The sequence below is a fragment of the Pipistrellus kuhlii genome, unplaced genomic scaffold, assembly GCF_014108245.1.
Source record: "Pipistrellus kuhlii isolate mPipKuh1 unplaced genomic scaffold, mPipKuh1.p scaffold_m20_p_3, whole genome shotgun sequence".
In the NCBI taxonomy this organism is placed as follows: domain Eukaryota; kingdom Metazoa; phylum Chordata; class Mammalia; order Chiroptera; family Vespertilionidae; genus Pipistrellus; species Pipistrellus kuhlii.
Window position 1 is genome coordinate 164574715 of NW_023425529.1, and position 15624 is coordinate 164590338.

The following is a 15624-nucleotide window of genomic DNA, read 5'->3' on the forward strand; positions in this document are numbered from 1 at the left end:
AGTTGGGGCCATTTTATTTTGAGATATTTTAATTCTGATGGTAAAGAAGGAAAAAGCTATTTATCCTGCTGCCATTCCTTTCTGAGTAGTTTGAGACAACCAGCAAAGGAAATAAACATAGTAGCCTAGGGAACCTTTCTTTTTCATGTTTTGGGTCTTGCTTCTTGACTTTATTTATTTTATAATGTCAGTCCTTTGTTTTATTCAGTACTTTATTTGGAATAAGTTTTATACTCATGTATAATTTTTATGTTGTTTTGGTTTGGCTAATATTAGAGATTTTGGAAAACAGTATTACATATTATAGACATTTAGAATATTATACTTCAATAGTTCCTTGGGAGTTTTTAGTGTGCTGAAAGGGAGCTTAAAAATAAGATGTGGTATAGGAAGAATTAATGTAAATCCCTGAGGGAGAAGGAAAAAAAAAAAATCACATGCCCTTTCCTACCCTTATTTTAGCATGAAACACTTAGTACATACAGGACTATTGTTCCATAAATATATTTTTGGAGGGTTTGGTTGAATGTTAAATGTTCTCAAAAAATAATTATTCTTTAAAAACTGCTTCTAAAGTAGAACTTGAAAAAATAGTATGGTCTTCACACTTTAACAAATCAAACACGTGTGTGTTAATCTACCCTTTTTTTTTTTTTTAATTCCAGGATAATCTTTTTTAAAGCATAGCTATCCAAACAGTTAGTAACTAAATTTTAAGTTTTTAAAGTTTCCTTCATCTTCAATCTTTACTTATATGAGAGAAGAGAAGATAAAGTAATTTATTTGGGTTATATTTTTTGTCATGGTATAATTCAGGATTTTGCATATGCAATTTTAATGATGGTGTCATCTCAGATTACTAAGGCATGATCAGTTCAGGACACATTTCAGGATGTAAGGGTTATCAAGAGGTGTGTATTTTATAATAGAAGAGCCATGTGGTCTTCTGGGCTCAGACTGAAATAGGCATAAAACTTGCTGGTTTTTAATTTAGGTTATATTCCTTCCATTATGAACCGATCTTAACTTTTATTGATAACTTAACTCTATTATCTAGCTCCCCATTAAAATGACATTATAAAGAAGAAGTCCTATTAAGCTATTGCTAAAATAGCAAGATTAAATATGAAGTAATAACAGAACATCTGGGAGAATTGGAACTTTTATGTCACTTGTTGAGTAATAAGCTTTTGAGTTGCAGAATTAAATGTGATATTTAACCAGAGGAAAAGCCAGAATTCCAGTGGTGGAAGAAGGAGGTACTATAATATGTCCTAATTTGGGGGGGGAAAAACACACATATTCAGTATTATAATTTTATACTTAAAAAGAAATACAAAATCTGCTTTTATGATATCCACTATATGTCTATTTTACTCAACACTAAGGGCCTGCCAGTACAAATTTAACAAATGTTGATTTTCTGATATTAATGAATGAGTGACCAAATAAAGGAAGAAAGAGTATATAATTTGACAAAGTTTTCTTCACTTATTGGTATGTTCTGAAGGTAGATTTTATTTTCTACTTACTGGAGATTATTAAGGAGTAGAGAATGTGAGATTTTTTGTGTGTCTGTCAAAGGGAAGACTGCAAAGTATTAGTCAAATAGGAAGAATATAGAATTTTGTGTCTTGATTTCTCATCCTTGCTCTCCTGCTATTAGTTGGGTACTATTACCCAAATAGTTTTATCTTTAAGTTTTTTTATTTCTTTCATTTGATATATGTGGTTAATGATACATTCTCTACCTTTTTACCTATTACGTAGTAATGAGAGTAAAAAAAGAATTGTTGTGAAAGTTTAGTTTTATAAAATATTAAGCCTTGTCCCTTTTTTTGTTTAATTATTGTTTATAGGCTGCCTAAACTATATCTTTGTGAATTCTGCCTAAAATATATGAAAAGTAGAACTATTCTACAGCAGCACATGAAGAAATGTGGTTGGTTCCATCCTCCTGCCAATGAGATTTACAGAAAGAATAACATATCTGTCTTTGAGGTAAAGTAGATGTTTAGTAGTTGTCCTCTCCATTTCAAATATAGTGCCACCTGTACTGTATATAATTATGCAACTTGATTTTTTTTGGGAAATGTTATTTTACTGTTGTTTATTCAATGTTCAGATAATTCTGCTATATGAAAAGCAGAATTAGGCCAATATATATTGTACCAAGTTCCCAAGCTTGATCTCAAAATAAGTCTATATTTTATTAAATTAATGATCAATTATATATTACATATCTATTTTATGTACCATTAAGAAGGGAAAAGTACACTATTAATGATTTGTAAGACTCGATTTGATTATAAAATGCTACCTGGTTTTATATATGTGATTAGAAGTGATTAAATTTTGTCTTTGAATCTATTAACTAGGGCGTTTAAATGAAAAGATTTCTGTTGCTCTATTTAAAGGAATATTTTGTTCAGGTATATTTAATTAGCAGTAGTAAATATTAATACATTTCCTGGCTTCATAATGATATGACTTACCTATGTTTGTGATTATTTTGTATTGTTAGTGGTATTTAATATCTTGATCCACAGTTTTGTGGTTTGATTGGCAATTATTGAGTATCTGCCATGTGTTCAGTTTTTTTAATCACTAGAATTTATACTACTAGAATTCTAGGTGATAGAATTTCAGATTGTCAGGTCTACTCAGTTTTTACTTTCTTGATCTTCCCTAAGTATTTCAGTTGAGGAATACAGAAATGCTGGGGGAAAAGGGAAAGGGTGTGGTGTAGAGGACTGTTTCAGAGCAAATTGTTCCTCAACTCAAGCATATATTGGTGTATATTTAAAAAAAAAGTAATATTAAATTACTAAAATTGTTCAAAAGTTTTCAGTCTTGAAATCCCAGTGTCTTAGGGGTCTAATATGGGCCTCATTGGCATTTTCATCAAAGTAAGCTCCAGCAACTCCGAGAGCTCAGGGTGTGGGGAGCAACAAGCCTAGTGCTCCTGATCTTGGCTAGCCTGAGACTAACAAATATCCCATCTGCCAGGTTGCCAAGGAACCTGCTTAATTAAGTCTCCCTCAGTAGTTTATTTGGGGATAAATCTGGTCATGGCAGCCAGACTACATTGCTTCTGGCTGCTGGCACAGTTTAGGTTACAGTTATTCCTTGTTTTATTTACATAGGTATTTTAGAAGTGGTTACATTTAGATCTTCTATTATATTAAACACTTGTAAAAAAAAAAGAAAAAGAAAAAAGGAAACAGATCAGCTTGCCATCTGAAGCATTCCTGCAGTCAATCTGTTTAAAAGCAAAAAGTGCTATCTTTAAAATGGCCATCAACTCCTTATCTATCTATCCATGCTTTGTTGAATACAGTTGTTTTAAAACAGCAGGTATTACTATAATCCTGCTGTTTCCAGGGATAGTTTCCAGGTTCCAGTGTGTTCTGATCACTGACAGCTTCTCTTAGGCTGGACTATGGATAGGCAGAGGTGCTTGTAATTGACCTGAATTATGGAACTAAAGACCATTTTGTTCTGTTTTTTTCTTCTTCTAGGTTGATGGGAATGTGAGTACCATTTATTGTCAGAACCTGTGTCTCTTGGCAAAGTTGTTTCTTGACCACAAAACACTCTATTATGATGTGGAGCCATTTCTTTTTTATGTCCTAACACAGAATGATGTCAAGGGCTGCCACCTTGTTGGCTACTTTTCTAAAGTAAGTATATCAGCTTAAAATCTGTTTGAATTCATATGTAAATCTGAAATAATCTTTACTGGTTCTTACTAGGAGATACCTCAGGGTACAGGACCTTCTGAGTGCCATCTAGCTTTTTAGAAAGGAAACTAGAAGGAACATTCAGAAACATACCAAGTGCTAGAAGGTACCTAGTAACATTCAACAGACTATATACTCTCCTAGAAACATAAACTGCTGGTAATACTCAAGAGGAAAAGCTTTAAATGACTTCTATTCCCATGGTGATAATAGATAGAACTTGAGAAATAAACACAGTCATTACTTATTTAAGTTCTCTGTTTAAATCCTCCCTTCCTAATTTGAATTTTAAGCATAGAAATAAGAGTAAGAAGAAATTTTTATTACAGGATATTTTTCTCCTTTAATCTTTTATTCTGTCGGGAGAAAAAAAATTTTTTTTTAAAATATATTTTATTGTTTTTGTACAGAGAGGAAGGGAGAGAGATAGAGAGCTAGAAACATCAATCAGAGAGAGTCATTGATCAGCTGCCTCTTGCACACCCCCCACTGGGGATATGCCCACAACTAAGGTACTTGCCCTTGACCGGAATTGAACCCGGGTCCCTTCAGTCCCCAAGCTGACGCTCTATCCATTGAGCCAAACCAGTTTCAGCAGAAAAATGTTTTGTTTTGTAGTCAAACAACATGAAAGGTGTCTTTATTTGAGCAAGCCCAAGGTAAAATCTAAGGGAATAAAATAAGTAGAAGGTCAGCTGGCTTTATAAGGATTTTGTCAGTGGGCTATTTTAGTAGTTAGATGTAATTTAAGTTATATTACCTGATTTGTAAGAATATAGTTGTAACTAACACTTTTGGACTATTATTTGTAAACTTAGGTATAGCTTATAGGGAGGTTGGAGTGCATTGTGTAGCCCCAGAGGAGGAAATAAAATAAGCTTTGAAATAGTTGATGGCGAATCGTATAATTTCTGGCAAGCCATATTGATTCACAATTTGTAGCTTTGCAAAGTGATTGGGACTCAGATTCCTCTGCTCATTTTAGGCATTGACTTACTGATTTTGAGTGGCAGATGCTGTTAGATGGCATCATTTATTTTATAATTTTATTCTTCTGGGATAGTTGCTTTGTGGGTAATGACGATGACTTAACATTATCCTATCTCCTCCCAGTGGGGTATTTTTTCTTGATGTGCATTATTTTTCCCAAAGGACCAGAGATGTGGTTTTGACTATTAGTATTTGTTTCTTAGTAATTAGCTTTATTATTCATCTTATCAGCTTATTGTTTTAAACTTGGCTTCTATTTTCTCCACCAGGAAAAGCACTGCCAACAGAAATACAACGTTTCCTGTATAATGATTCTTCCCCAATACCAGCGTAAGGGATATGGCAGGTTTCTCATCGATTTCAGTAAGTACTGTAACATAATTTTTTGTTAATATCTTATGGACCGTGAGAGAGTGTGTGTGTGTGTGTGTGTAATATTTTAAAGATTTGCAGATGATTTATTGCTTATTATACTGTTGTATAGAATTTTAAAACTTAGTCATGATTTTTTTTTCCTTTTGGTTGGACATTAAATATTTTTAAATAGCTAATATTTAAATAGCTAATATTAGGATTATTATTATTAACTTCCTTGAATTTGCAACTGTCAAGTTACAGTGGAACTTAGTTTTATGTAGTAATTCTAACTCACAACAATACTAAACATTTTTTAAAAAAATGTATATTTTATTGATTTTGTACAGAGAGGAAGGGAGAGAGATAGCAAGTTAGAAACATCGATGAGAGAGAGAGTCATCGATCAGCTGCCTCTTGCACACCCCCCACTGGGGATGTGCCCGCAACCAAGGTACATGCCCTTGACCGGAATCGAACCCAGGACCCTTCAGTCCCCAAGCCGACGCTCTATCCATTGAGCCAAACCGGTTTTGGCAATACTAAACATTTTTACCTACTTAAATTAATATTAATAAAGAAGTACAGCACCTGCCCTAATTTTGTTACCCAAAATGTGTGCATCATTTTTTAGTTATAGACTCTCTACTTAGTGGTTAAAAATATGTGATGCACCTTTAAAAATCTTAAAATTAAATGATAAGGAAATAATTTAATCTGAGTTAATTATTGAAAGCTAATTGTTCTAAAAACATCATTGTGGGACTTGAATTTTGTTTTACACATTGATAATCTTGCTTAGAAAGTAAATGTATGTTCATAATAAATTTTATATTGATTATAAAATAGTGATATTTGAGGGAATATTTTCTCAGATACTGCTAAAAATATTTTGAAAATATTCAGAAACAATGGTTTAAACTAAGGATTTTGACAATATGCAATCCTTCTAAATATCAGATGATTATATCACCAGTGTTAAGTTAATTCTTTTAAAATATATATATATATTTTATTGATTTTTTACAGAGAGAGATAGAGTTAGAAACATCCATGAGAGAGAAACATCGATCAGCTGCCTCCTGCATACCCCCTACAGGGGATGTGCCTGCAACCAAGGTACATGCTCTTGACCAGAATCGAACCTGGGACCTTTTAAGTCCACAGGCTGATGCTCTATCCACTGAGCTAAACTGGTTTTGGCAAGAAGTTAATTCTTATATAGTCCAATGAAGCTTATTCTCCTTGGTCTTAGACTATATAAATGACCATATTTTACTGGAAATAAAATTAGTTATTTTGTAAATTTCCTTGGTCTTTTTGGATTAGTAGTAGAGAATGAATATTGATATATTAATATATTGTTTTGAAAATAGGACTCATGACTGATCATATAATGTCATTAAGTGACATAGAGGAAATATTATGCTGTTAGTCTTTTTTTTTTTTTTTTTAGATATGCAATCTATGATTACAGTGTCTTCAATTATTTTTTTTGTAATGTAATATATTTTCCCATATTACCATTCTTATACAGATTTTATGTTTAATGACAAAAAACATTTCTTCTGGCATCTCCATTTTTGACACATTCTTTTATAATTTATGCCTTCTTTTTCCTGTTCTTGAGAGTCATGCACCAGACAAGAGGACAAAGTAATACCATTATACATTCACAGTGACACCCTCATTCCTGCTTACCAAAAATCAGGGTGATAGGTAATTGTGAGGAGAGCTTTGGTTGAAGTGAGAAATTGTCAGCTAATTCCCTCTCAAAGAACCACAATCTTATTGTAATAGATAGGATTACATAAACACTGGCATTCTTTTGTATTATTTAATTCAGATATAGCTCTTGCCATCTAGTGGTCCAAGAAAAACATTGCAAGGGTGGTTTTCTTTAGTACGTTAAATAAAAAAATTGCCTTAAACTTACTAATGCAGCCCATCAATATGAAGTACTGATTTGTAACAGTTTGAGTATTATAACGGTGTTTATGTTAATTATAGACCAAATGATACTAGCCTAATGTTCATTGTAGACAATTATGTAATCTTCCTGCAAATTGATTTTCAAGTAATTTTGCAACTTTATGATTTTTCTTGAAGGAATTTGCTTTTGTAATTATTACTGCTTACAATACTTAGATTGGTTTTGGTAGAGGGTATTGTTATGTTGGTGAATTAGCCTAATTTAGGCTCTCTGACATACTTGTAATTTGGGGGTTTCTTTAGGTTATTTGTTATCAAAGCGCGAAGGCCAAGCAGGGTCTCCAGAGAAACCATTATCCGATCTAGGTCGTCTTTCCTACATGGCTTATTGGAAAAGTGTAATATTGGAGTGCCTTTATCACCAAAATGACAAGCAAATCAGCATTAAGAAGTTAAGTAAGTTGACTGGAATTTGTCCTCAAGACATAACTTCCACACTCCACCACCTAAGAATGCTGGACTTCCGTAGTGACCAGTGAGTATTACATACTTTTGTATATCTTTGAAGGATAATTAGGTGGAGGCAGCCAAATTATTGATGGAAGAACATAACTAATATAAATCATACATTTGGTGATCCTCATACATTATTTTCCTTTCTATGATATTTGATACTACTAATCTTATTTTTCTAAACTATTTTTGACCTTCCTCCTAATGTTTGAATGTTATTTTCTAGTATCCGGAGTTTTTTCAAGCCTAGAAACAATTTCACATAAATTATACCTATGATTTATTTCCATATAACATGGTACAAAATGAAATATAGATAAAAGGAAAGAGTTCATCTTTATCTAGAAAGTAGGCGTTTGAGCTAGAAATATGGAGGAGGTAAAGTTCAGGAAAGTATCAGGAATTCTGAGGTGGGGAGTATGAGCTAATAAATGGTTAAAATAATTTCATCCATTGTTGTTGAGTGTTAAGTATTTATCTAACTTCATATTTTATAGGTATCTCATGTGATGGCATATTTCTGTATTTCAGCTTCCCAGGCTTTTTTTTTTTTTAAGCATTTATCATCATCTCCAGGGTTTTCTGGGCGTTATAGTTCTGTATTCATTGTTAGGAACTCCTTATACATTGTTGATTGCTATAAACTTTTTTTTGGTTTCAGATTTGTAATTATCCGCCGGGAAAAACTTATTCAGGATCACATGACAAAGCTTCAGCTGAATTTGCGACCTGTAGATGTAGATCCAGAATGCTTGCGCTGGACTCCTGTCATAGTCTCCAATTCTGTTGTCTCAGAGGAGGAAGAAGAGGAGGCTGAGGAAGGAGAATGTGAAGAGCTGCAGTGCCAGGAAAGAGAATTAGAGACAAATGTAAGGACATGAGTGGTCTTTATTTTTTGTGACAGAAGGATATACTTTGGTTTTCATGATCATCTGTGATATATATAAATAAATTAAGTAAACCAGTATAGTAAATTCACATTAGAATTTCAGTTTATTTTAATTCAGTTGTTGAACTCAACCCATGAATCACGAGGTCGTGGTTCAATTCCTGGTCAGGGCACATGCCTAGGTTGTAGGCTTGATCCCTGGTGAGGGGTTGGGAGAGGTGAGAGGCAGCCAATCTGTGATTCTCTCTCATCATTGATGTTTCTCTTTCTCCCCCCGTCTCCCCCCCCCCCCCCCTGAAATAAAATAAAAAAAAAACCCAAAACAAACCTGGGTTTTATATACTTATTTGTATTTTTAAGCCTTGGATTACTGGGAGACCTTCAAATTTGTTGTGTTACTTATGACTAAACTAGAGGCCTGGTGCACAAAATTCATGTGTGGGGGAGGGGAAGTGTCCCTCAGCCCAGCCTGCACCCTCTCCAATCTGGGACCCCTCGAGGGATGTCCGACTGCCCATTTAGGCCCAGGCAGTCAGAAACCCCTCTCACAGTCCAGGACTGCTGGCTTCCAACTTCTTGCCTGTCTGCCTTCCTGATTGCCTCTAATCGCTTCTGCCTGCCAGCCTGATCACCCCCTAACCACTCCTCTGACAGTCTGATTGATGCCTGCCAGCTCCCCTGCCAGCCTGTTTGCCCCTAACTGCCCTCTCCTGCAGGCCTGGTCACCCCCAACTACTCTCCCCTGCAGGCCTGGGTCCCTCCTAACTACTCTTCCCTTCAGGCCCAGTCGCCCTCAACTTCCCTTCTTTGCTGGCTTGGTCACCCCTAACTACCCTCCCCTGCAGGCTTGATCACCCCCAACTGCCCTCCTCTCTGGCCATCTTGTGGTGACCATCTTGTGTCCACATGAGGGCAGGATCCTTGACCACATGGGGACAGCCATCTTGTGTCTTGGAGTGATGGTAAATCTGTATATTACTCTTTTATTAGATGAATAGGTGGAGGCCAGCTGGTTTGCCCTGGATCAGGGTGGGGGTTCCCTTGGGGTGTGGGGCGGCCTGGGGGAGGGACCTGTGGTGGTTTGTAGGCCGACCACACCCCCTGGAAACCCAAGCGGAGGCCCTGGTATCTGGGGTTTATTTATCTTCTACAATTGAAACTTTGTAGCCTAGAGCGGAGGCAATCCTCCTGTTTGCTCTGTGGTGGCAGCAGCATTTCTATTGGGGTTTATGTATCTTTTATAATTGAAACATTGTAGCCTTAAGCGGAGGCCTGGGCCAGCCAGGGTGTGCAGAAAGCTTGGCTTTCTCCATCGCCAGGGGCAACCCTAGCCTCCTGCTCTTTTCAGCTCCCTGGTTGTCACCATTTCTGTTTGGATTTATGTTTCTCCTATCATTGAAACTTTGTAGCCTTGAGTGGAGGCCTAGGCCGGCAAGGGCAGATGGAAAGCTTGGCTTCCTCCATTGCCAGGGAAACCCAAGCCTCCCTCCTGCCCTCTGTGGCCTTAGGCATCTTGGTTAGGTTTATTTGCGTATTCGCTCCTGATTGGTTGGTGGGCATGGCTTGTGCTGTAGCGGATTGATGGTTAATTTGCATGTTACTCTTTTATTATATAGGATATTATCAGAGTGTTAAGCAGCTAAATTTTAAGCTATATATAGTAATTGAGGAATCAGAATTGAAATTAAATCTGACTTGTTAAAAATGAAAAGAAAGTACATTTTCCTTAAGATAAAACATTATGGAATAATGTAAATGTGTATGTTTTCTAAGAGAGCACTAAATAGTTTAGTAGGTACACAGATATCTTTAGCTATTAAAAGGTTAAAACCATTAAAGAGTTACAGCCTTTAAAAGGAGAAACTATATATATTTCAATATTTTTCTTCATGTGATGTATATCTTTTTAAAAAATATATATATTTTATTGATTTTTTTTTTTTTTTTTTTTTTTTTTTTTACCAAGAGAAAGAGAGAGGGATAGAGAGTTAAAAACATCAATGAGAGAAACATTGATCAGCTGCCTCCTGCACGCCCCCCACTCGAGATGTGCCCACAACCAAGGTACATGCCCTTGACTAGGAATCAAACCTGGAACCCTTCAGTCCACAGGCCGATGCTTTATCCACTGAGCCAAACCGGTTAGGGCATGCATCTTTTAAAAAAAAAAAAAATTCTTTCATCCTTTTAAAAAAATCTATGCCCTCCTTTGATAATGTAAACAAATTCTTGCCGCTGTTCAATGTAATTTAATATTTAAAATTAAATTATATATTCAGAATAAAAATAAATCAAAATGATTATTGACAATTTTTTTTTCATTTTTTTCTAACACCCTTTTTCTTGCTCATATTTCAGATCCCATCTCCTCTCTGTTTATAAGTTTTTATTTCTGAGAAGTTTCAGAAACTATCTCACTTAAAGTTTATAAGAATAATAGTATTCATTTTGTTTATTGAAGATATTAGGTCTAGTAATAATTAATGTCGTTTTCTAATACTTTTTTAAATCGAATTTATTTAAACAATACAACAAAATTTAATCAACAATATAGTTGCCGTTGTTTTCTACTACTTGTGCCCAATGCTCAGGAAGCATTTTAATCCCTCTGTTGTAAAATTCTTGTGATTTTGATGCAAAAAATTCGGTCAATGCATTTTTGAGGCATTCTTCATTATTAAATTTTTTTCCAAGAAGAAAGCTTTGCAAAGAATGAAACAAATGGTAATCAGAAGGGGCAATATCAGGAGAATATGCAGGTTGAGGGAGAACTTCCCATTCCAACTGGCGCAGTTTTTCAGCAGTGATTCTTGCAGTATGCTGTCGTGCGTTATCGTGGTGAAGAATTACGCCCTTCCGATTAATCAGCGCGGGTTCTTTTTCTCTTAAAGCTTGGGCTAACCTTTCCAATTGGGCACTATACACTGCACTTGTAATGGTTTGGTTAGATGGTAAAAGTTCATGATGAAGAATTCCTTTAAAATTCCACCAAACACACAACATCACTTTTTTCGCGTGCAAGTCAGGTTTTGGCGTGTGCTGCGGAGCCTCATTTTTGTCCAACCATTGAGGCCGCCTCTTCAAATTAACATACAGCACCCATTCTTCATCTCCGGTAACAATTTGCTCTAAAAACGGCAAACGGTTTTGACGAGAGGAGCGAACTGCAAATTGTGACTCTTTGATTACGGTTGTTGTCGGTCAACTCATGAGGAACCCATTTTCCAAACTTTTGGACTTTGCCAAGTGCACGCAATTGATTGGAAATTGTTTTTTGTGGACAATTTAAAGTTGTCGCAAGCTCTTGTTGGGTAATTTGAGGATTTTGCACCAAAAGAGCTTGAAGAGCTTCTTGATCAAAATTGGACACACGGCCTTGACCACTCTTGTCATCTAACGAAAAATTTCCCTCGCGAAATTTCTCAAACCAAAGCTGGCATTTTCTGGCGCTAACTGCATCTTGACCAAGAGCACTACAGATGTTTTTTGCAGCCTCACTTGCTTTTCTTCCTAATTGGAACTCGTAAAGCATGCAGTTCCGAATATGCTCTTCATCCGCCATCTTCTTAGCCCTAGTTTTGCAACAAAAACCAAACCAAACACAAACTTTTTCAAACAAAACTTGTTAATTGCACTTCACACGTTCTGTAGATACCACGTGTTTGAAGGTTATGTCAATACAAGTCAACGCCAAGCAAGATTTTAAACGAATGTTGAAAAACGACATTAAATATTACTAGACCCAATAGTATTTCATAGTGTCTCAGAGTACCAGCTCTTGGGTCAGACTGCCTGGGTTTATATCCCAACTTCTTCAACTTACTTAAACTTTTTGTAACCCAGTTACCTATAAGATGGGCATGTAATTATACTTTATACAATTATTTTGAAATTTAAATACCTTTTTAAAGCATTTAAAAGTGTCTGACACATAAGAAATATTCATGTTAGCTATTAAATAATAAATTTTTTAAGCTCTATTTTTTTATCTTAGTATTTAAAAGATCTGAATAGGATATAGTACCAGATAAGATTGAAAAATTAACCAGCATGGTTTTATTTTCTAAAATCAGGTGGGAAAGTCTGCATCTCAGGAGAACAAAGAACAAGATTCTTATTCTTCAATAGAAAGTGAAAAGAAACCAGAAGTTTTGGCACCAACCATTTCTACACGTTTAAACAGACAAGTTCTTCCCCGGGATAGTCTTCCTGCAAATAATCAGCCATCTCGGAGAGGCCGCTGTGGGAGGAAGAACAAAAAAAACCAGGAACGTTTTGGTGATAAAGATTCTAAACTGCTCTTGGAAGAGTCGTCAGCTCCTCAGGAACAATACGGAGAATGCGAGGAAAAATCAGAAACCTCCCAAGGACAATACACTGAAAGTGAGGAACGGTTGGTACCCTCTCAGGAGCAGCCAAGCCAGGATGGGAAGCCAGACATTCCCAAAAGAAGACTAAGTGAAGGGATTGAGCTGTGGCGAGGACATCTGAAGAAAAGCCCTGAGGCTCTGAAGTGTAGGTTACAGGAAGGCAATGATAGACTGCCCCGTCGCTATAGTGATGGTGACAAGGCTCTCCTCAAGGGCTTCAGTGAGAGCAGTGAGGAGGAAGAGGAGCCGGAAAGTCCTCGCTCCAGCTCTCCACCGATTCTTACAAAGCCCACACTGAAGCGAAAGGTAAAGCGATTCTTTGATGTCTTTCCTTCTTCCAGTTGCAATTTATTGTATACAGTTGTTCTCTTCTAGAGTTCTAAAAGAGTAAATATAGAAGTTCTTAGTGGGTTATTTTTTAAACTCCAAGCCTCAGTATATTGTTTCCTGTGACTATTTGAAATGTGCATGTGACTTCTATGATTCATGGTAATTAGCTTAGAAGTCATAAGCTTATGTAAGGGTTGATAGACTATTTTTCAGCTTGCTGTTTGATATTTAAATAAGAACGGGGATTTAAAAAATATTTTAAAAATGTGTATAGTTTAGAAATAATTATTAGAAAAGGAGAGGGAAGAATTGCATAGTTCATGGAAAGTGGATGTATATTGGGATGCTCAGAGCGAAGCCATTCATCTTATCTCCAGTGGTACTATTTTCCCTGTACTCTCACCTCCCTTCTTTCCCCTTCACTCTGCCAGTAGTTTGTCTTAACCTCGTTTTAAAAATATTTCCTAAGCTATATATTTCATCATTGTGCAAATTTTGAATGAGAGCCAGTTTGTTAAAAAATGCTTTGTGATGATGATGGTGACTTTTGTTAAACTGTATACCAGAAATACTCCAGGCTATGGAGTCATCTTGAAGCATTGTCACAAGCCAGCCAGCCTTAAGTATGTCAGTTCTCTGGATGAGACATCCTGTAGTAGTGAGATGACAGCTTTCATACAAAGCAATGAAATAATTCCTTTCTTTGGCAGACCCTTAAAAAACAAAAGATAGGGCTATTTATTTATTTTTTTAAAAAGCTCTTCATTTTAGAACCGTTTTAGATTTATAGAATTATTGCAAAGAAAGTACAGAGAGTTTCTGTATTTCCCACATACAGTTTCCCCTATTATTAACTTCTCGGGTTGATATGGTACATTTGTCACAAATAGTGAGCCAATTAATTTATATTGTATATTATTAACTAGAGTACATATTTTATTCAGATTTCCTCAGTTCCCCCAAATGTCCCTTTTCTATTCCAGGATCCCATCCAGCATATTGCATTACATTTAGTAGTTATGTCTTCATAGGCCCTTCTTGGTTATAATAGTTTCTCAGACTCTTTGTTTTTGGTGACCTTGAAAGTTTTGAGAATGTTCCTCATGATATTAGAACGGGGTAATGTATTTTTAAGAAGACCACAGAGGTAAAGTGGTAAAGGGCCATTCTCATCACATCATATAAAGAGTATTACTATCAGTATATGTACAAAGGTACTTACTATCAATATGACTTTCCACTGTTGTTAACCTCCATAACCTGGCTTGAGCTTGTGTTTGTCAGGTTTTTCCACTGTAAAGGTATTCCTTTTTTCCTTTTTCTGTAGTCTTTGGAGGAAATCTCTGTCTACAACCCACACCTGAGGTATGGGGAGTAATACTCTACTCCTTAAAAGCAGAATACCTGTGTTTATTTAGAATCCTGCTTGGGATATTTATCCATTCTTCAAATTTATTTATTTGTTTATACATTGATATCGCTTTGGACTCATAGATATTTACTTTATACTTTGAGTTATAATCTAACATTACTACCTTATTTTGTTGCTCAAATTCTTCTAGCTTTGGATATTGGGAACTCTTTTCATTTTATTCCTGTGTTCTTTTAACATACATGCCTTCATCTTTGCGAAGGTTTTTGTTTGTTTTGTTTTGAGTACTTCCTTACTTTTTGTACTAAAAGATGTTTCAGGTTCAACTTGTATATTTCATGCTCCAGTCAATTATTTCTCTAAAGAGCAAGGTCATGTTTAACTTAGTTTGGAAATTATATTCTTAACTAAAGGGATTAGTAAATTTGAAGTGGAGAAAAAGTGAACTCTTGACTAATTCTATTCATTATAGAAGAATATATCTTTGCCATTTTATAAAATAAAACTGGGCTATTTGTGTAAAAAAGGAATATTATAATAGGCAGTGAGATCATGTACAAAGTACTTTTGAAGTTCTTGAAGAAATTCACGTGACTGAGAGTCATAGCTTGTGTTTTACAACCATTTCTATACTGACTGCATATGTGACCTTAAGTCCTGTCACCTTTCTCGCCTCTGTAGAATGAGGGAATTGGCTTAGGTCATTGGCTTAGATGCATTATTTTTATTTTGTGCTATTGTGTGCAAAATTGTGCCTAACGTACCAAATTCCAATAACAGATATATTTTATTACTTTTGAAATGCTTCACTAACATCAAGTAAATACCTATCAGCTCCACATTTCTGCATTCCAATAAACTCCATGGATAATGCATGAAATGGTTCTCCTGATAGTTCTGCTGACCTTAATAGTAGAGCTATGAGACAAACAGAAAGTGTTTATTCCTTTTTTTTTTTTCTCTTGAGGAAAAGAGATGTTGAGGGACTAACCAATATGTCATTTTAGTAATGAAATAGACATCGCCCTAGAGTGTATAAGTCACTCTTAATAAGGAAATTACAATATCTGTCCTTTGGGGCCTGCCTGCCTATTCTTTTACAAAGCTGTATTCAGTTATCCAACATCTTTG

General features: G+C 35.5%; 1 protein-coding gene across 6 annotated transcripts in view; it reads left to right on the forward strand.

Annotated features, from left to right (window-relative positions):
• The window catches only part of KAT6A (lysine acetyltransferase 6A), a 101308-nt gene that overhangs the window by 75796 nt on the left and 9888 nt on the right, over positions 1 to 15624 (forward strand). For 5 of the 6 annotated variants that reach the window (XM_036458621.1, XM_045588850.1, XM_045588849.1 and 2 more), the window contains 6 exons: positions 1860 to 2001; positions 3522 to 3683; positions 5003 to 5096; positions 7323 to 7554; positions 8194 to 8401; positions 12495 to 13097. In XM_036458621.1, coding sequence (XP_036314514.1) covers positions 1860 to 2001; positions 3522 to 3683; positions 5003 to 5096; positions 7323 to 7554; positions 8194 to 8401; positions 12495 to 13097 — 1441 coding nt within the window. The remainder of the gene's footprint in view (positions 1 to 1859; positions 2002 to 3521; positions 3684 to 5002; positions 5097 to 7322; positions 7555 to 8193; positions 8402 to 12494; positions 13098 to 15624) is intronic. The other variant, XM_045588853.1, reaches the window with a different exon arrangement.